Source organism: Rhinatrema bivittatum, chromosome 3 (assembly GCF_901001135.1).
Source record: "Rhinatrema bivittatum chromosome 3, aRhiBiv1.1, whole genome shotgun sequence".
NCBI lineage: Eukaryota > Metazoa > Chordata > Amphibia > Gymnophiona > Rhinatrematidae > Rhinatrema > Rhinatrema bivittatum.
In genome coordinates, this window is record NC_042617.1 from 290,201,815 (window position 1) to 290,224,918 (window position 23,104).

Consider the following 23,104-nt stretch of genomic DNA (forward strand, 5'->3'; position numbering starts at 1 on the left):
TTTTGAAGGAGTTAATAAACATGTGGATAAAGGTGAACCAGTAGATATAGTATACTTGGATTTTCAGAAGGCGTTTGACAAAGTTCCTCATGAGAGGCTTCTAGGAAAAGTAAAAAGTCATGGGATAGGTGGCGATGTCCTTTCGTGGATTGCAAACTGGCTAAAAGACAGGAAACAGAGAGTAGGATTAAATGGACAATTTTCTCAGTGGAAGGGAGTGGACAGTGGAGTGCCTCAGGGATCTGTATTGGGACCCTTACTTTTCAATATATTTATAAATGATCTGGAAAGAAATACGACGAGTGAGATAATCAAATTTGCAGATGACACAAAATTGTTCAGAGTAGTTAAAGCACAAGCAGATTGTGATAAATTGCAGGAAGACCTTGTGAGGCTGGAAAATTGGGCATCCAAATGGCAGATGAAATTTAATGTGGATAAGTGCAAGGTAATGCATATAGGGAAAAATAACCCATGCTATAATTACACAATGTTAGGTTCCATATTAGGTGCTACAACCCAAGAAAGAGATCTAGGTGTCATAGTGGATAACACATTGAAATCGTCGGTTCAGTGTGCTGCGGCAGTCAAAAAAGCAAACAGAATGTTGGGAATTATTAGAAAGGGAATGATGAATAAAATGGAAAATGTCATAATGCCTCTGTATCGCTCCATGGTGAGACCGCACCTTGAATACTGTAACCAATTCTGGTCACCGCATCTCAAAAAAGATATAATTGCGATGGAGAAGGTACAGAGAAGGGCTACCAAAATGATAAGGGGAATGGAACAGCTTCCCTACGAGGAAAGACTAAAGAGGTTAGGACTTTTCAGCTTAGAGAAGAGACGACTGAGGGGGGATATGATAGAGGTGTTTAAAATCATGAGAGGTCTAGAACGGGTAGATGTGAATCGGTTATTTACTCTTTCAGATAGTAGAAAGACTAGGGGGCACTCCATGAAGTTAGCATGGGGCACATTTAAAACTAATCGGAGGAAGTTCTTTTTTACTCAACGCACAATTAAACTCTGGAATTTGTTACCAGGGGATGTGGTCAGTGCAGTTAGTATAGCTGTGTTTAAAAAAGGATTGGATAAGTTCTTGGAGGAGAAGTCCATTACCTGCTATTAAGTTCACTTAGAGAATAGCCACTGCCATTAGCAATGGTTACATGGAATAGACTTAGTTTTTGGGTACTTGCCAGGTTCCTATGACCTGGATTGGCCACTGTTGGAAACAGGATGCTGGGCTTGATGGACCCTTGGTCTGACCCAGTATGACATTTTCTTATGTTCTTATGAGCTGTATTACGATACAATATAATAATAAATTAAAATGTGGTACAAATTTATAATGAAACAAAGGTGAATTAAAAAAACAACATACATAAAATACATTTCAATAAAAACTGAAAATGGCCATGTTTCGGTATAGATGTTTGCATTAGGGGTTAAAAACTTCAATTCATTCATCTTAACTAGAAAAACAGAAAACCAATAAATATGTGACCAACAAGGCACCTATAAAATAAAGCAAGTTTGCTTAATGTAAATGGTGTTCTCTGTAGATGGCAGGATGAATTAGACATTACATGTGGGGGTGATGTCATCCGGCGGCACCGCACAGACCTCTCTCTCTTAGCTTGTAGAGCTTTTGCTCTATTGAGCATGTGTGGGAATTCCCATTTGGGCACTTCTTCATGAGCCCAATCGATTTGACAGCTAATTCTAGCTAGATAGTTGATTATCCAGGGAAGTGGGAAGGTATTAAGTATGCCTAATTCATCCTGCTATCTATGGAAAACACTGTCGATAAAGGACTGAATTAGCCATTACATTTGGGGAATCCCAAGCGGAGGACTGCAGCAGAACATTTACTGAAAAAAGTAACCCACTGAGAGTGGCCTACTGGGTGAACAGGCTAAGCAAAACTGCTACTCTGAATTTACTGTCACTCTTTGAGAGACTGTCCAAACAATAATGAGACAGAAAGGTGAGTACTGATGACCAAGTTGCAACTTTGCAGATATATTCAAGAGGCGCAGCTCACAGATGAGCCACTGATGCAGCCATGGCTCTAACTTGATGAGCTTTGATGGTGTTCGCAATTTGTAGACTTACTAGCGTATAGCAGTGTATGATACAGTCTACTAGCCATTTGAATAATGTATGTTTGGCTACTGCTTTGCCCAATCTGTTCGGATCTGTCACGACTTGGCTTGCTACAGAGCCCCCACCCCCGCCAGCAGAGGTCATCAGCCTTGCTCCAGCCGCTCTAGCCACCTTATTGCTGATCCCATGGGGCAGCGGCTCCAGGCCTTCTGTCCATTCCCTTGGTTCCTCTTCAGTAAGTCACCTTGGCTCCTTAATCTGGCCGTTCTTGCTTTACTATTCTGCCTTGCCTTGTGGCCTATCTCGGTCTTCTGCCTTGCTCTGTGGCCTAGCTCGGCCATCATCCCTGCCTTGCGGCCTAACTTGGCCTCCTGCCTTGCCTTGTGGCTTATCTTGGCCCCCTGCCTTGTCTTGTAGCCTCTTGCCTTGCCTTGTGGTCTACCTTAGCCTCTAGCCTTGCTCTGTGGCATTCCGGCCCTGCCTGCCTTGCTTTAAGCTCTTCCAGACCTTCTGACCTTGCTCAGTGCCCTCTTGGGCTTTCCTGTCCTACCTTGTGGCCTTCAGGCCTTCTAGGTTCGCCTAGCCATTTTTGTGCACTGTTTAGGCTTTCTTGTTTCCTGTTGCCTATTTTAGTCCAATTCTTGCCTGTCTTGTCCTTGTCCAGAGTCCTTGCTTAGTCCTGTCCTTGTCCAGAACTTGTCTAGTTCTGTCCTTGTCCAGAACTTGTCTAGTCAAGTCCTTACCCAGTCCTGTCCAGTCCAGTCCCTTGTATGGTATCCAAATCTGCCCTTGATTTCAGTTGTATCCAGCTCACAGCCTGTGGTTTGTTCTAGCTCCCAGCCTGTATCATGTTCCAGCTCACAGCCTTTTTATGTTCCAGCTCCCAGCCTGTACCATGATCCAGCACTAGCCATGCTTCCAGATAAGTCCCACCGGCCACCAAAACCCAAGGGCTCAATCTGTGAGGGAGGTGCCTGGTATAGGCAGAAGACCCAGTCCAGCCCTGCCCCCGAGTCTGGCCCTATTCCTACTGAAGAAAATTCTAGCCCAGCCTGCCTGCCCCATGTCAGGATTATATGAGGCAAATAGTTGAGAAGCCTGCTAATGGAATGAGTTCTTCTCTTATAGTAAGCCAAGCCCCTTTTACAGTCTAAAAGCTTTCTCACCTTCATGTACATGTCACCTTGGGAAGGACGAAGGCAACATGATGGCTTGATTATTATGAAAAGCAGATACTACCTTTGGTAGAAACTTTGGGTGAGTGCAGAGCACCACTCTATTGTGGAAGAATTGTGTATAAGGCAAATAATGAACTAAAGTCTGAAGCTCCCTGACTATTCTGACTGAAGTTAATGCTACCAGGAATATTACTTTCTACATTAAGAACTTGAGAAAAGTGAACTCCATGTGTTCCTATGGTGGCTTCAGCAGAACCACATTTAGATCCCAGGGAAAGGATGGTTTTAGGACTGGAGGTTTAGTAAAGCCATAAGTCTTTCATGAACTTGGAAACTAACAGATGAATTGAGTTAGGCTTGTCCACGATTTGAGCATGGTATCTTGCTCTGGCACTGAGATGTACTCTCACTGATGAGATGCTGAGACCTGAATCAGATAGAATGAGTAAATATTTCAGTAACTCTTTGGGTTCACATGTGAACAGATCCAAGGTATTCTGTTGACACCCGTAAGCTCTTCTAGTTGATGTTTTTCTCACAGACACTAGAATATCCTCAATCTTTTTGGGTAAAGGCAATTACTGTGTGCTCTACAACCGAACCATCAAGTTGTGTGAGGGAAGGTTCAGATAAAACAGACTTCTTCTTGAATTATTAAGGATGGATTTGATGCAAGATGAATAGGAGGAGTGCTGGACAGATATATGACCCAAACTTGTCTAGGTATGCTGGAGCTATGAAGATCAGATGGGTCCAACCATTGAGAACTTTTTGCAACGTTCTGTTTATCAGTGGAATCTGTGGAAAAGCATATATCAGATCTACATTCCAATCAAATGGAAAAAAAGTCTGGAGCTAATTTTTCACCTGGAAAAATGGAGCACAATTTTTCCAGTATTCTGGTTTGCTTTGATGCAAATAGATCAATTGCTGGGAGACCTCCATAGAATGAATAGTCTATCAGCTGTTGACTACTGAAGAGACCATTCATGTGGTCAAAAATCTCTGTTGAGGCGATTTGCTAATATGTTGGAGATCCTTGGAAGATAGGTCATTTGTAAAACAACTTTCTGTTTGAATGCCTATTCCCATATTTTTATCACGTTGTGGCAAAGTGTCCATGACCCTGTGCGTCTTTTTTGTTCACATAGAATATGGCTACTTGGTTATTGGTTTGAATGAGGATGCTCTTTTCCTAAGCCTAAGATAGCCCTGGTTTTTCTCCCATTAAATCTATGGAATTGTAATTCCAGTTTCAGTAGGGGGTGAAAATTATAAGTTTATAGATGCAGTGAGGTAAAACTAGGTCTGGCTCAGCCTGTCCAGGATGATATGGAGCCACCTCTGCTAACCCTATCCATAAGGATCAACTTTAACAAAGACCACATCAAACAGAGCTGCCAAGTGATTGGTTTCTGGTGGGAGACTATAATGACCCATTATGATACTCCCAGTGCCAATTTCAAAATGGATCAACCAGGGACTAGAAATACCATCGCGCACTGTAATGTAAGTTCAAATTCTAGGAACGGATCCAAGACTTTCTCCAGAGACTGACTCGCTTGGCTGTTCTATGTGTATCAATTTCCTCCATCAATTTTCAGATTTAATTTTTTTTTTAATTTTTTTTTTTTAAATATCCAGGCACAATGGAACATTTAGTTGAAAGAGAAACTGACTATGCTTATGGCTGCAAATAATTCTCTATATCCAAAAAAACACTTAAATAGCAAATGGCCCATTAATAACAAGTTGTCATTTCCTTTATTTGTTACTCGGTGGGGAATGGGCATTTTATAAACACGAAAAGACAACTTTAATATAGCAGACTTGCAATAAGCTTTGTAAACAGTTTCCCCCCTTAGAGAGCAAAAAGTCTTTCAAAAAATTATTACTGATTTTATTATCTTTCGTACCTTTGAAACCCAGTCATCCAGCTATATGAAAGGCAGCAGGGGGAGGGAGGAGGGTGAGAATGAGGGGATACAAAAGGCAGAATTGAGGAGGAATCCCTTTCCCTTAACAAAATCAAAACAGAGGTACCAGAAAAATAAAAAAAGAATAAATACAGAGAGGAAGGGAGGTAAAAATTAGGTTTCACAAGTTCAGAAATATTCTAATGATATGATTAAAAATGTTTCTGTCTTGTTGTTTCTGTCTTTTTCTATAATATTGCTTTCCCCTCCTAAAGTTATAGGAAGTGGATATGCAAATGCTAGATATCTGGATAAGTAGGACTTATCCGGCTATGTAGCAGCCTTGAATATCCGGTTATACTCAGCGGCTGCTAGAAAGCCAGATAAGTCACTTATCCAGCTATCTATTAAGCTGGATAAGATGTGGGCAGGCAACGGGAGGATCACAGCGGTGCTACTTAGCCAGATAAGTTATTCGTCTAAGTAGCGATGTTTGGCTTTAGCCAGATAACTTATGCAACGAAGTACCTAATTCACTAAGACGGTAACTTTAAAACAGGCGCGTGGGTGCACATGTGCGCGCGTATGGTGGCTCGTGCCCAAGGACGCAGCTATTTTATAACATTCATGCTTATATGCGCGCATGTTATAAAATAGGCTGAATGCATGCACATGTGCACGCAGTGTTGAGGGTGCACCTATGTGCGCAAATGCGCGCACATAAGTGCGCCGATATAAAATCGGGCCGCACATGTGCGCACGGGTAGCAGATTTTACAATGTGTGAGCTGGCACGCGCATGTTATAAAATCAGCGCATCCATGGGCGTGCACTGGGAACCATGTGCGCAAGACGCCTGCGCGGTTGTTCTAAAATTTACCTTTAAATCTCTTGGGCAAGAAACGTACTATTCCAAAATGGTGCAAGCAAACTAACTTACTTCTACTTATTTATTTATTTAATTTCTAGGCCGTTCCCTGCAAGGCCATCCAAAGTGTGTACGGCAACATAAAAAATACAATAAAATGCACAAGCATCAAATTATATACAGCCTAATACTATCTACGGGATAATCTCAAATCCTAGGTCAGGCCATCCCAAGGGCACAGAGTTTTATTTAAAAAAAAAAAGCAATCTCGAGAACCCCAGCCACACCGCCCAATAAACAAATATACCCAGCATAATTCGTACACCAAATCCAAGCTACCAGTTAGGCCAAATATAACAGCTGGGTAATAGCATGAATTACTATTAATAGCTCTTACTACTCCCAGTCTAGAGGTAGCAGCTACTTGGCACCGTTACTTTTTTAGAAAAGAAAAAGTTTGTAATTTGTTCTTGAATCTCAAATAGTTCAATCCCATTCTTATTTTTAAGGGGAGAGAATTGCGTAGCGGTTGCACTTTAAACAGACAAAGCCCAAATCCTAAACTAAGCTTTCCGCAGAACCTTCACAGTAAGAATGCCTAACATTTTCGCTGGCATGTCCTAAGAGCCTGTCCTGGTAAGCTATTAAGGATGTCTAATGGATCATTTCCCCTTAAAGTACGAAAAATTGGTGTCATAAGTTCAAACTGTGCCTAATCCACAATTAAGGTACTTGCCGGCTTTTATCCTTTTTTTTCCCTGAAACAAATCTGGCGCTTAATATAATGTACTTAGGCTATAATTACAATGCAGTTAAGAACATAAGTTAAATTGCTCAGGGCTTACCTGTGTTGCAGTTATTTAGTACACTATCCTAGTACACTATCCTTTTTGTTGACTGTGGTACATTGTAGCAGCTTAGCATATGGTACATGAGTTTACAAGACCACACAGAGGTCCTTTCTTCGGACTGGATCAATCCAGCTACTAGAGTGCTGACTACACTATAGCATTACTGGAATTATGCTGCATATAGAGTGTATACTTAATGTGTATTGTACAAAATGAAACATTTTTACCCCAAGGGACCAACCTGAAAATTCCACCTACAAAAAATACAGTGATAACAAACTGTGGGGAAAAAAATAGAAAGTAAACTGAAAAATGTATTGAGGGGCACTCGTAGATCAGTGGATTAATCAATGTGATCCAAATTTACATTTTACCTTGCATAGGGATAAAAAGGAAATTGCTTTTTTTAGACATTTTGATTAAATATGTTGATACTGGTTTTGAAACCACAATTTATAGGAAGAAGACAGATTGTAATAATCTTTTACATTACAATCCTATGTCTTTTAAACAAGTGCTTCCCGGTAGTCAATTTTTTTTTTTTTGCCTGAGAAGACTATGTTCCTCTGTCGATGAATATAGAACGTGAGCAACTGATATGCAGGCACATTTTTTGGACTGAGGTTATTAGAGATAGACAGTTTGCAAGGCTTTTAAAAAAGCTTTGATTTCCGATAGAGTTCAACTTTTGCAACATCACAATATGAGTCGAGATTCTGCTGGGCTGGCAAGAATTCTTCCTGTTTTTTTCTAATACAACTGGTATTAAAAAGTTCATTCATCAGCAATGGCATATTTTATAGTTAGCTGCATTCCATTTGTAAAGATCCTCCCCATGTAGCTTATTTTCGTGGACATAAGGTAAAAGAGGTTGATACGAGCCAGTGGCGTGTGGTGACATTCACAGTAGGGGATTCGGTAAATTCATCTCATGGTACAATCATCTTCTCTTCTCAACCCCCCTGGCATAATTACCTCACTTCTCACCCCTTCCCTGCTCCTTCCCCTTCCCCTGCCCCCAGCATAATCATCTTCCCTTCCCTCTCTGCCCGCACCCTCTCCCCTCCAACCCCCTGAGGAAGGAGATAAAAGAGAGAGGAAGGAAATCTGTCAAGCAGGGGGAGCCAGGTGAAATGCTGGTGTGTATGTATGGGTGGGAGCAGCCACAGAATAAGGGCTATATTGGTTGTGAATTTTGAATATTTGTAATCCTAGACATTCACAAGACATCTAAAAAACTCTTGAAAGGGAAACAATAGTCATAAATGTTTGAGAATCACTGCCCTACTCCCTACTCACTCTACTACATCAAGACCCTCCCACTAGGAGATGCAGATTGGAACACAGAAACAGGCTAGCAGAATACCTCATCTAAGTGCCACATGCAAAACACGGACAGACTCTCATCAAATAGAGAATGAGTGACCACAAATTAGAAACATGGATAAACTTCCTGGAAACCTCAAGAAGCCAGATTCTGCCTGAAATGCAACACCGGAGAAATAAAATCAGAAATGCATTTCCTCCTATATACCATATAGAAATATTTAAAGAGGCAAGTTTCTCAAAATAACAGAGAAAATCAAATTATTTTCATTTCCCATTCTCTACTACAGAAACAGCACCTATAGTTCACCCTCCAAGCCCCACCATGTCCCCTCTCTCAATCCCTCAGCTCCCTAGCATTCTCACTATCAACTCCCTATCCCTTCACCCCCCACAGTCCCCAGAATTCTCACTCACTCACTCTCAGCCCTCCAGAATTCTCATTCACTCTCAGCACCGTCTTCAGAACTCTTTTACTCTCAGCCCCGCCAGAGTCCCCAGCACTCTCACTTGCAAAATCTTTTCTCCCTTCCCCCAAATTCCCAGCAATCTCACTTTGAATATCCCTTTCCCTCTCTTCCCTAGCAGTGAGCAGCCTGATCTTCTGTTTGTGTCTCTTTAAGAGACCAATGCTCCATAGGGACATGGGATATCCTTATGCTGAACTTGCTGTTGCTGTGGTGCTGCATCTTTTTTTGCCTCAGCGCTATGCTCTGCATGAGCCACATGACAGAGCCAGCATGGCCTGAAGGGAAGCCCTGCCAGTGCCTTCTGCTCTGCAAGGTGCAGTCAGCAAAGCACTTGGGACCTCTGCTTCAGATGGAAGTACAGTTCCACCTTCTACCCTGTGTTGTACCTCCATGCTGACATCACTGATGACAGGCCTGGAAATACTGTTCCTATTGGCTCCACCCCATGCTGCTTCCTGCTGCTTGGCTCCTTGCTATTGGCCCCTGCATGTTTTGTCAGCTTCCATTCGCCCGCAGCTCCACCTGGTAAAAAGAGCAGAGTTTTCCACCCCAGGAAGAGGAGATGACACTGCTAAAAAAAAAAATTCAATTAGAACCAAGGATTCAGTGAATCCCTTGAAGGCCCTGACCGCATGCCACTGATACAAGCTGACTCATGTTGTTTAATTCTTATCATTTGGAATCAATTATATATTGGGTAACAAGAAACGTGGAAAATGCTTAATGTACAGTTTTGTACAAGAGATAAATGCGTTTGTATTTCCTAAACTATGCACAAATGTGTGCCGAGACACACTTCTTTCTTGTCTCAAAATATCATTTATATCGTCCAATGACCTTGTTTTGTATTATAAGTGGGGAAAACTCAGCATATGATAAAAACACGATTAATTGAACGTCAAAGTGGTACAGCTGAAGGAGTTCAATTTTATGGACTACCGATGAACGAGATAACTGAAGATCTCTGATTAACCACGCCAGCAGTGAAACGCACAGCCATATTGAATGTATTAACATTTGAAACGCAATGACATGCACTACGCAATTACGTACTTACGTACTGACATTCAGTGGAACGCACCACCATTTTGAAATTCTAATAATTTGTATTGTATTAATACGATCACCGCTATAAAATGTCTAACCCGTCAATTAAATGACGAAACAATAGTCTGATTATAAGCTACACCTACTAGAAAACCACGCTAGTAAATGCTTGTTCAGCAGTTTGTAGAACGCATGTGTAACAGATAAGAAATGAAGAATGTATAAGAGCCAGCTCTCAAAGGGGCGTGGCATGCAGTTGTACTAAGCCTTTGCCTTAGCTGCATCTTGCTGGCAATAAAAGTCTATCTTTACGGATCAGTTGTCTGGGCCTCCTTTCTGAGATTAAAGACGGTTACATTTGGCGAGCCAGCCAGGAGGTACCGGGAACGCTATTTTAGCCCCCCAGTTGGTCCGGTAGTTTGGTAGCGGAGCGATCCCCCAGACTTACCTGGTGAGTGGCCACCGCTGAGTTCAGCAATCAGGTTTCTGAGAGGACCATTCCGCGAGAAACCTCTTGAGACCTCTGGGCAGGTGATTCGGGAAGAAGGCTTTCTTCGCGATCGAGAGAACGTTTCAGGCAAGTATAATTTTATTCTCACATGAATGAGAATTAGTGGGAACTTGAATTAGAGACAAGATAAAGCTAAATTACTAGCCGATCCTGAAAGATGGATCGAGGGGGCGTTGATCAAACCCCGCACAGTGGTTAGTAGGAATCCCGCCCTGAAGACCACGCGAATTGAAATTGGAATTGGCATTTTGGAAATTTTTGGAAAATTCTTGGAAAATTGGTAGGAATTCTTGGGAATAGGTTTCTTGTTGTGTGAAAGAGAATGAATGGCCTCGCAGTTCTAGGCCGGGCGACCGCGTTCTAGTCGAGGCGAGTGAGATCCTTTTGTGTCTGGCAGATACGGACCCCTTACCTATCTGCTATCCCTTCCCTTCTTTGTCTGTACCTCTATTCTAAATGGGTGGGGGAGGTTCCACGCCGCTAAAAGCCATGACGGAGCACTTTGGCGAAGTGTTCGACAAACATGTCTGTACTAAACCTGGAATGATTCAGCGTTGTGCCTATCGATGGCCGAGTCTGTGTGTTAGTTGGCCCCCGAAAGGAACTTTTGATTTTTCTACAGCCTCCAGGGTTCGAATTATAGTTACAAAAGAGGGCCAGCTAGGTTTCCCCGATGATATTCCATATATCAATGCCTGGATCGCAGTTATTCTAGACCCGCCGTCTTGGGCAAAAAAGTTAGTGGAGGGAGCCGCCCTTATCATGGTGGCGCATATGCAGAAGGCGGGCAGCCGGAAGTCCCCAAACCGGAAGAGAAAAGAGAAGTCGGCCATATTGAGCGCAGACGCCGCAACGTCATCAGAGGCGGCCATATTGGTAGTCCAAAATGACGAGGAAACTACAGAAAAAAAAATTAAACCCCCGCTTGCAGCGGAGGCCATATTAGCTGAAGAGCCGGAAACCTTAGCGCCACCACCCTATGTTCCCATCTATCCGCCGTTGCATAGTCTGCCACCGACTCCGGCTTATGAGTTATCTGAACCCTTTCCTAGTACGTCACATGAAACAAAAAGAGAACTAGAACCAGCCAAAACAGAGGACGAGCCAGGACCGTCCGTCTCAGCCGGCACTCGCAGTAAGACGCAAGCTGCTAGTCTACATCTCCCAATCAGAGAAACCGCAACTGTCGTACCCGTGGCCCCAACAGAGGAAAATGCTTTCCAAACTATGCAAACTATACGACTATACACTTATGTCCCGTTCTCATCAAGTGATCTTTTTAACTGGAAGCAACTTGGCCCTTCCTACGCTGAAAAGCCAGATCAAATGATCGACTTCTTAAACGGAATTTTTTCCTCACACAATCCCAATTGGGCTGACATCCGTCATCTGGCTTCTTTCTTATTTACTACTGAACAACGACGGCAAATACAGCAAAACATGGAGGAAGCAGCGAGAAACGGAGCCGGGTCAGACGGTGATCCCGATGCAGCCATAAGGGAACTAGCCCCGCTTGAAGACCCTCATTGGGATTGCCAGACTTCGAACGGACGAGACCGCATCGCTGCCTATCAAAGGGCTTTCCTGGAGGCCTTGAGAAAGGGAAAAAGAAAAGTTATGAATATGACCAGAATCCAAGATGTAGTGCAGAAAAGGGACGAGACCCCAGGAGATTTCTTAGAACGATTAATGGACGCATATCGTAAATACAGCCCTTTTGATCCCGAAGATCAAAAAAACCACCCTATAATAGTCATGAGTTTCGTAGGACAGTCATTCCCCGATATACGCCGGAAGCTCCAGAAAACAGAGGGATTTGAGGGAATGAACATCAGCCAGCTCAAAATCATGGCAGATAAAGTTTATGGAAATCGAGAGCTGGAAACCGAAAAAAAGGAGAAAAAAGAAAGTAGTAGAAGGATGAGAGAAAGTGTTAACTTGTTAGCCGCAGCCATGGAAGAAACTAATTTCGGAGAGCATACCAGAAAGTATCGAGGATACCCCGGTCAGAGAGGAAGAGGAAAACCGCCGTTCAGGGCATTGCCCAGAGGGAGATCAGCTAGAGGTGGATCGCTCAGAGGAGGAAGAGCGCCTCTAGGGGTTAATCAATGTGCATACTGTAAGCAAAAAGGACATTGGAAGGCTGAGTGCCCGGAGATTCCGCGAGAAGAGGAGGAAGGGAAAGGATCTAAACCTTCCAAATCACAAGAAGCTGAGTGGCAAATGGCGCTGGATGAGCTGTCAGATGAGTCTAGTGATATCGGGCGAAACTCATGACTAGATGGGGGAGCCTTTCCCTCTGACCCATTAGTAGAAATAAAGGTTGGAGCTAAAACTTTTAAAGGATTACTGGATTCTGGAGCACAACGATCAGTCATGACTACTGCAATAACCAGTCCCACATCACAAAGTATCTCTATAGTGGGGGCTTCTGGGAAACCGCTAGCAGCCCCTTTCCTCCAGAACCGGCAGGTTCGAGTGGGGGGACAGTTAGTGTCCCACCGATTCCTCTACGTTCCTGGATGCCCAGTTCCATTAATTGGTAGAGACCTCCTTTGCAAATTAAGAGCAACCCTACAGTTTGAAACAAATGGTGAGATTAAAGCTTCCTTTGCTGATAATCCAGTTTCCCTGATATGCCCTCTCCAAGAAGAATGGAGATTACACCTCCCCGTCATCAGGAAAATCATTGACCATCGGTATGAGGAAAATACCCCCCTTAATGCAAAACGGAGGTACTTAATGGACAGTGTACCCTTGGTATGGTCTGAAAATAATCCCGGAGGACTAGCAACCGAGGCTGATCCCATTTGGATAGAGCTAAAAGAGAATGCACAGGTCGTAAATCAAACCCAATACCCCATTCCTTACATGGCCAGGCAGGGAATACAAATACATCTGCAAAGACTATTTGACCTAGGCATCCTGCGACGAGTCTGATCTGCTTGGAACACTCCTTTGTTACCAGTCAAGAAACCAGGAACCAATGATTACCGACCTGTACAAGATCTACGGAAAGTAAATAGCCAAGTGGCGGATCTGGTGGCCCTTGTACCTAATCCGTACTCAATCCTAGCTCAAGTCACTCCAAAGTCCAAATGGTACAGTGTCATCGACCTTAAAGATGCTTTCTTCTCTGTTCCTGTGGCAGAGGAATGTCAGAAAATCTTTGCCTTCACGTGGGAGAATGCCCATACTGGAATTAAACAGCAGTATACATGGACTCGTTTACCCCAAGGATTCAAGCATTCACCCACGCTTTTTGGGGAACAGCTGGCCAAAGATTTGAAAACCTACCAGAAACTACATGGGCCAGTAATACAATATGTTGATGATTTACTATTATTCAGGGACACATACCTTGAATGCGCAGAAGCAACTCTCTGTTTATTACAGACTTTGTACTCGAAAGGATACCGGGCAAGCAAAAAGAAAGCACAAATCTGTGAATTGGAAGTAGAATACCTGGGCTTTCGAATTCGTGAAGGCACACGGTGCCTTGGGTTCTCCCGTACAAGTTCAATCAGAAATCAACCTATACCTACCTGCAAAAAAGAACTTCGGACATTCCTAGGAGCTACTGGATACTGTCGACTTTGGATTGCTAATTATGCTATTATTGCCCAACCATTGTATGACAAGTTGCGTGGAAAGGAAGCAGAATCTCAGCTTTTTCAGTGGGAGGGACATGAACTAGCAAATTTGCATCAACTGAAGGAAGCCTTGATTTCACCCCCTGCTTTAGGACTACCTGATGTAATGAAACCATTTCATCTGTTCATAGATGAGAAAAAAGGCATGGCCATAGGGGTATTGACTCAAACTTTTGGATCCTGGGAACGACCTGTTGCATATCTGTCAAAAGGAATGGACAATGTTGCAAAAGGATGGCCCGGTTGCCTTCGAAGCATTGCCGCCGCATGCTTATTAATACCTGAAGCCGTTAAATTAACATTTGGACAAACTCTGCAAGTGACAACTCCTCATACTATCCAAGGATTACTTGAAACTCATGGACCAAAATGGATGACAAATTCACGTCTCGTCAAGTATCAAGCCTTACTGTGTGAAACACCTGAGATCCAAATACAAGACAGCAAAAACTTGAATCCTGCCACCTTACTGCCAGCCCCTGAGGCAGTCAACCATAATTGTGACGAAGTGATGGCTACAGTACACTCCAGTCGACCTGACTTAAGAGATCAACCCTGGCAAGGCGCATGGACGTTGTTTACAGATGGAAGTAGTCAGGTCATGAATGGGATACGAGTGGCTGGTTACGCAGTAGTCACTGAAGACGAGATTATTGAGGCTGGACCCTTGCCCCCAGGAACGTCTGCACAAAAAGCTGAGCTGATTGCCCTTACTCGAGCTTTACAGTTGGCTGAAGGAAAAACTGTAAATATCTATACAGACTCTAAATATGCCTTTCTAACTATTCAAGTACATGGAGCCCTGTACAAAGAAAGAGGATTTCTCACTGCCGAAGGAAAACAATTGACAAATGCGCCAGAAATTCATGAACTATTAAAATCAGTATGGTTACCACATAAAGTAGCCGTAATGCACTGCAAAGCCCATACTGGAAAGTCTGATCCTATTGCTCGGGGAAACCAGAAAGCTGACTCTGCTGCCAAAGCTGGGGCCCAGGACTTATATCAAGCTGAAATGACCATATGCCCCCTTTTGCAGTTTCCAACTGAAATACCTACCTACTCAATAGAAGAAAATGATTGGGCCCAGTCTGAGAATTTCCATCAACAAAATGGATGGTGGACTATACCAGAAGGACGAATATGGATACCCGAAACAATTGCTTGGACAATAGTAAAAGAAGCACACAACAATACACACCTTGGACGTGATTCATTAGCAAAGTTACTGGCAAAAACGTATTACATTAACCGAATCACTCAATTGACTAAGCATGCAATTAATCAGTGTATTACATGTGCAAAGAACAATCCTCGAAACGGACCGGGCCCCGCCCCTGGACATGTCCTCCGAGGAACTATACCATTTCAAGTCTGTCAAATTGATTTCACCCACATGACTCCTGCTTTAAGTTACAAAGCTATGCTGGTAGCAGTATGTACTTACACTGGATGGATCGAAGCTGTACCGACGCGAACAGAAACCGCAAAGGAGGTTGTTTCTCTACTCCTGAATCAGATTTTACCACGATATGGACTACCAAGACAGATCAATTCAGACAATGGTCCAGCTTTCACCAGCGAGGTAACTCAGCACCTCACTAAAATTCTTGGCCTCAAATGGCACCTACATTGCACCTGGAGACCCCAAAGCAGTGGAACCGTTGAACGGGCTAACCGAACTTTGAAAAGTCAATTAGCCAAACTATGTCAGGAAACAAGAACCAAGTGGCCCAAAATGTTACCATTAGCACTGCTCCACATTAGATGTACTCCACGACAATCAGGACTAACTCCGTATGAAATGATGTATGCAAGACCACCACCGTTGCCCTCATTCCCTGAATCCTTACAGGTTCAAGGGGAAATGGCGCTCAGCAAACAGGTAAAAGGACTATATGATACCGTAGAAGCAATCCGAAAATATACCTGTGAGACAGAGCCACTGATCTTAATCAATCCTATACATCAATTCCAAGTGGAAGATTCTGTGTGGGTCAAGGAGTGGGATGAGTCTGATTTCCTTAAACCTCGATGGAAGGGACCGTTCACTGTACTGTTAACAACACCCACAGCTGTCAAGGTATCTGGATGCCCTACCTGGATCCACTGGACCCGCGTCAAACCAGCCTCAAACACCTGGCAAGTCTCCAGGACTGGTGACAACACCTTGAAATTCACCAGAAATACAGCAAGAGCTAACATGCAGTAACAGATTAATGTCGTTCTAAGAACATTAATAACCTGTTTATTTCTCTCCCCCTTCACAGGCATTATAGCACATGATTTCAATACTCTGGAAGTGGGCCATCAGTGCTCTCCTAGTTACCGCCCTGACTGTTATATGCCCTTCTATCAGCGATTGGAAATGGCTCATCAATATCCTCTACGTCATCATTTCTGCTCAACTATGTCTCATCTACGCCATTATCAGAGAATCCAATGGTTCTTAATAATTCTAGCTACCGTACCAGCATCCTCCCACACTTCACTCAGCCAGAATTGCACAGAATGTATCAAACAAGTTCGCACCACAACTGAAGAAGGATACCAGCTGGTAGTCACAATCATTCATCAATCTCAACCACCACCGTCATGTGTAAAGAAACCTGCTTGTGCCTTAAATACTACCCAGGGACATCAGTCTTTTCATCGATGTACTATAAACAACAAACTCATCTGTCATTCACCTACTACGCCCAAGTATTATAATATAACGCTTACCACTGGACTGCCAAAAGCCTATACTTCTGATATTATACCGGAGGGAAAAGGAATATTATACTACATCAATTCAACTAAAGTCCTGATAGGGGGGTCATCCAGTGTCTTCCTTACCTTTGATGCATGCACCGCCATCGGCAGGCATCCAAGTGCGGTGCACTGCGGATCTCAAGCATGGAAGAAAGCCTACACTTTCAATCACAAATATCTTTGTCCTTATGATCGCTCTAGCAATCCTTCCCGTTGGCTGCCATGTGCCGGTGATAAAGAGCTTTCTGGTTGGAATTTGGTGTGTGATTACACTGGAGGAGGATACCCTGGCTGCCCTGGAGTGGGCAGACTAAGTAAAGGAACTGGGAACATTATCACCTTGGAATGGCCAGTCAGGACCGAAGGATCCCCTTGGCAAGATACCTGGGGCTTTGGAATTGATGGAACAGGAGGAGATCCCATGACCTACCTTACCATCACTCAGCGACGTGAAAAACCGCTTCCCATCATTCACCAAACCACCGTGGTGGGATATCAATCCTTCTTTGATGAAATCTCCCAACTCAACGAGGAACTTAAGAAGCATGCCATCTCGAATCAAGCCAAAAATATGTTTATAAACCTAGCCGAAAATATAGCATTGTCTCTGAAAGTACAAAACTGTTTCGTTTGTGGTGGTACCAATATTGGAGAACAATGGCCATGGGAAGCCAAAGAGATTTTCCAGGATGACCTAGACGCTATGAACACCTCCACGACATATAAACGAAACCACAATCCCTATGAATGGGCTCTTCAGACTGATGTCATTGGAAGACAATGTTTATCACGGCAAGTCTCCAAATTGTACACGGTACCTGTCGGAAATTCACCATGCACAGGAGTCCTCACTGTTACCAATAACAATCATTCTTGGTGGCAAACAGAAAATCAGACCATACCTACCCCATTCTGGACAGAGTCTACTTTAAATGCTACTTGGAAAGCAGCTGGACAACAAACGACTTCATTCATAGCCCCAGATGGATATTACTTTGTATGTGGACGACGAGCTTATGAACAACTACCTCCTCTCCTTCCTCTATGCTTCCCTCTCTTACTCAGGAGCCTGTCAACCATGATGGAGAAGATTGCTGATAGACGTGCAGCTGCCCAAATCATGATGTTAAATCAGTACGCCTCAATCTCATCACTTCCTTCCTACGATTCGTCGGACTCAGAAGATGAATCCTCTGTATACTATGACACTAATCTTTAATGTGAAATGTAACTAACATGTACGGCCACCATGTTTGCTAGTGTAAGTCCGGCTACAAAGGGGGGTGAAGCCAATAGGGCCCATCCGTCTCAAACCGGTGAAGAAATCATCGACCTAGCTAACAATTTAGGGCCAGTACTCAGTATTATGGTACTAATTATTGTTTGTCCTTTCAGCTACCTCACAGATGAAGGTGATACTTGCGCCTTCTAAATGAAGTTGAAGTATCAAAGGGGGGAATGAAGGAGTTCAATTTTATGGACTACCGATGAACGAGATAACTGAAGATCTCTGATTAACCACGCCAGCAGTGAAATGCACAGCCATATTGAATGTATTAACATTTGAAACGCAATGACATGCACTACGCAATTACGTGCTTACGTACTGACATTCAGTGGAACGCACCACCATTTTGAAATTTTAATAATTTGTATTGTATTAATACGATCACCGCTATAAAATGTCTAACCCGTCAATTAAATGACGAAACAATAGTCTGATTATAAGCTACACCTACTAGAAAACCACGCTAGTAAATGCTTGTTCAGCAGTTTGTAGAACGCATGTGTAACAGATAAGAAATGAAGAATGTATAAGAGCCAGCTCTCAAAGGGGCGTGGCATGCAGTTGTACTAAGCCTTTGCCTTAGCTGCATCTTGCTGGCAATAAAAGTCTATCTTTACGGATCAGTTGTCTGGGCCTCCTTTCTGAGATTAGAGACGGTTACACAGCCACTGGCAAAATGGCAGCTCCGCTAGTGTCTGATTGTATGAAGTTCAACCATCATTTTGAGGATCTTATCTGGTTTGTCATTGATCAAATAAAAATTCATTGCAGAGGTGGCCACACCAGCATATTTTTATCAGAAAAAGAAGCTGTGCAACCGCACAGGCTAATAATATAGAGTGAGAAACCATTTTTTAAGAACCTGTTTGTGGAATTATTTTTTAATTCTGATTCTGCTTTATGTTTATCCTGATTGGTTGGAACCGATCCTGTGTTCTGACACATCATATTCTCTGGTAGCTTTATTCAGGTGAAGTTTCCATTTTACAAAATAACAAGAGACGGGGAGAAGCCTTGACAGCAGGCATGTGGTGACACCGAGACACAGCTGTGTCTGTTTCATTTTCCGCACAATACTTTTGGATTTTTGAAGATGAATAGTTCTATACCTGAGACAGGTAACTAAATAACTACTTTACTATTTGAGATATACACATTTTGACAGCATGCTGTGATGTTGGTGCTTTCAGAAATGAGATTATTTTGAAAGCGCTGTTTGTGTCATGGCTTTAAGATTGAAATTTTTAAGGAAAAAACCCATAACATTGTTTTGAGGATAGAAATTTAGAGTTTTGGATTAGGTCTGGATTTAACATGCACAAAGGTTTAAAGAAAGATTTTTTGAAAAATTGATATAATTTTTTTGGGGGCTACGATTAAAATGTTAGCGGTATAAATGATACTATAAGAGTTGTATACTCTGAGTTTGTTTGCAAACCGCATCTATGAGTGCTCTTTAATACATTTTTCTTGTATTGTTCAATACACTATCTAATTTACTGTGGGATACCATGCCATGTAATTAATAAAACAACATAAATTAAAAATGCATGTATATCTGTGGAAAAGTCAGTTATTTAATATGATTTTAGAGTTTCACTTTCCCAACCTAAGCCCTGCTGACTGAGCCTTGTTCTGTGGTAAGCTAGATATTTCCCAAATTGCTTTGCTCCAAGCTCCCTTCCTCCCATTATCAGGCTTACCTGTTTGTGAACCTTTGTAAGCTGCTCCAGGTTGTTCTCAAGAAAAGAAATCTTCTGTTTCTGGGAGTGGATCCCCCCACTGTCCTCGGGTTCCACCTCTGAACTCTGCTCCAAGAAGATAGGAGGGAGAAGAAAAAACAGTCAGAACAAATGCAGAATACATTGCAACAGTTCTAAAATCATGACTGAATGGATCGCTCCTCTGATTATCTTGGGCCAATTTGTATCCACTGAGGACAAATTGCCTGGAATTGGGTAACATTGCAGCACCTAGATTTCACCCAGCTTGAATGCACCTGAATTCATTTGTCTCCATGAGCAATGTGGATATCTTATTTGGGGAAGCTGACCAGCTAGCCTGTGCAAGTGCTTTCAAAATTCATGAACCTGCTTTGCTAATTTTGGGATGCAGGAGATCAGTACAGCCAGCCTTCAAGTTTTAAAAACAATAGTGCAGTGCCAGCCAACCAGCTGGCTCAGACATTCTTTGGCAGCAGGCACATACACCTGATGCTCAGGGAAAGGGTAGCAGCAGCATTTGACTTGCTTTCCCAGTGTAAGGCAAAAATTCCTGGATGCAGAACAGAAGACAGAGAAGGACAGTGGCGGCATAGCAACACCAGCAACAGCTCCACTGCCACCTTATCCAGTTGTGGCCTCCACCATTAATGTTTATTGCCATTGTACTGCTGCAGCTGATTCCTGCACTTGCCACAGAGGAATGTCATTCGCTGCAATTCCAGGAAGGCAGGGCCAGTGCAAGGGTATTGGGCGCCCTAGGCGACCCGTGCGCTGCCGCCCCCCGGTCGCGCCCCCTCCCAGGTCGCGCCCCCTACCTCTTTCAGCACCGACTGTGTGCTTCTCAGAAGCACACAGTCTCTATTACTCTTTGCCGCGAGCAGGATAGGCCCCGCTTGTGGCACCACGTGGCTGCTCTTCGGCACCCCCTACGGCTCGGCGCCCTAGGCGACCGCCGAAGTTCGCCTAATGGAAGCGCCGGCCCTGCAGGAAGGGGATGGGACATGGTAGTCACGGGGCAGACAAGAAACACTGACAGCTCTTTCATTGTTGTTATTGCTCTGGGCCTGCATTGCAACATCATTTCATGCTCCCAGTCTTCACTTCTGGCAGTGCCTCAGGCCATGGGTAAATTGGAGTCAAAATGCTACATTCTCACTTTCAGGTAGATTTTAAAAGTGTTGCTCGTGCAAAAACGTCCCCATACATATTAATGTGGGCCGCGCATGAGCAGCACGAATTTTAAAAAGCTGGGGAAACACGCTTGTACATACCTGTGCCCGTGTCAAGAATAAGGAGGCAAAAAAGGGATGGGGAATGGGCATTCTGGAATGGGGCCCAAAATGTAGGTGTGTAAATCCTGAATTTTGCCATGTTACCTGTGTAACTTTACTACTGGTCCTGATGAGGCACAAGTCTGGAGATTTTGGGCCAGAGAGATCCTGGGGACAGGAAGAGCGAGAGAGGGGCACTTTTAACTCAGAGTGGGTTGATGGGGGCGGTGTTACATTGGTCTACCTAGGGCACAAGGGTCTGTAGACCCTTGTAACACTGCCTCCCCCCAAAACCCACCCTGAGTTGAAAGTGCCCCTCTTACAGTGGGATATTTAGAGAGTCAGATTGTCTCTTTAAAAGAGGCTCTCTCTCGCTCTCTCTCAAATGAGTAAGCATGTACTTGCACGCATGATATAAAACTGAGCATATTTTTGCTTGCATGCCCAATACATGTGTTTATGGGCGCACGTGTGCACCTTTTAAAATTTATTTGCTTGACTCTAGTCCTGTCACTGCGGGTTGAGGCTCTTGGGCCGTCTCTGATCTGATTCAGGCAAATTATACTTGGGAAAAGTTAACCTCCCAAGCCTCTTACATTATATGTGCCGCTTATATTTGTCTCTGGGGCAATGGTTCTCTGCTTGTGGTTCATCAGGCCCTAAGTGTGACTGTTCAGAGCCCTCAGCAAGACTATTTTATACACAGTTTATGAGAAAAACACAGTGATATAATTAGTAGGTTGGTGCACCCAGATACCATGTTTCCCCGCTTCTGCAATACTGGTTAAAAGATGTCAATCTTGAAGCTGGTTCCATGGCCTGTCCCCATTCCATCCTCCCAACCTCTAGCTCAGGAAGAGAAGCTTCTTTCAATTCCTGGAGCTGTGCCAATATGGAACAGGCCAAATAGATAGTGGCACAACCAACAGCCCTGCTTACTTTCTTAACTCGACTCGTGACGTCTTGAACAAAAAGCTTCCGAAGGTTGTGGAGGGTCTGGAGTTCTCGGGCCTGCATGAGAGAGGAAAAAAAGCTGCTGTTAAAATAGCCTCCTATACAGTGGCGAGACATGTCACCTGATGCAGCATCCACAATCCCTGGTCTGTGCACAACATTGTAAGCAAAAGGAGAAAAATGCACCCTCATCTCTTCACAGATACGGGTCTCTGTTGTACGTAAGCCAACATACGGGAAGGGATGACACAGGCAAGAAGGAAAATGCTTAAGGTTTTTTTGTAGTGTCTCCCTGATGGGTTGAATAGAAAGACGGAAGAAGAAAGACTTTCTCCTGAGAGACAGAAGAGAAGGAGTAACGAGAAAGGCCCATGCATGATAGCTCCCTAATGAGAGGTGTAGAAAGAGACCATGTAGGGTGGATACCTGATGAGATTCAGAAAAACAAAAGGCTGAGCATGATGATAACGATGAAGAGAGCCGAATGAGAAGAGTAAAAGAAAGGCTAGACAGATAGGAAGGCATAATGAGACCCCCCCCCCCTCAAGTCTGATAACATCTAATTAGGAAACAGAAAACCCCAGATCTGTTCCTGGCCTTGCTGGTACTGTTCTTGTTCACTATTTGGAAGGCTCAGGACTGCAAACAATTGCCATACTTTGCTTTTTGGGACCTGATAACAAGATGGAACACTTAGCCCTTATTCTTGAACTTACCCCCAACCTGAGATAACCCACTGAGACAAGCCTGGGAGTGAATGAAAGCCAACATCCATGAGAAAGCAATGGTTCCTTCCTTCCCCAATTGCAGTAAGAGTCATAGGTGAGAAGCTGCGCCTATGCTGTGCAGCCCTTGCGGCTCCCTTAGAAGATACCTACCACTGTCTCCTCCAGGCCTTTAAGATCCTGCTTGGATTGCTCGTGTCTTTCGTGGAGAAATCTGTGATATGGGAAAAGAAAACCCAGTCATATTAGAAATGACATCACTTCCTGCCAGCCCTGTAAACACTCCAAACTAGGCCCAGCCATTGTTGAGCTCCCAGTCCATGCTGTTTCCATTTATTACACAGAGAATGCTCCCTTTCTATGAGATCAATTTTCAAAGGGTTTTGGTGCCTAAATTAGGGAGTTAGGAGCTTAAATCAGCCACTTTGTAAATTGAGTAAGGCCTAGTTATTAAATT

The 23,104-nt window shown here is 43.5% G+C and overlaps 1 protein-coding gene across 1 annotated transcript in view; it reads right to left on the reverse strand.

Annotated features, from left to right (window-relative positions):
• LOC115087563 (kinesin heavy chain-like) overlaps nt 1-23,104 on the reverse strand; it is a gene marked incomplete at its 5' end in the record, with an annotated part of 88,614 nt that overhangs the window by 39,685 nt on the left and 25,825 nt on the right. Inside the window, 3 exon segments of the mRNA XM_029594929.1 lie at nt 19,677-19,781; nt 21,908-21,979; nt 22,801-22,861. Of these exon segments, the coding sequence (XP_029450789.1) occupies nt 19,677-19,781; nt 21,908-21,979; nt 22,801-22,861 (238 nt within the window).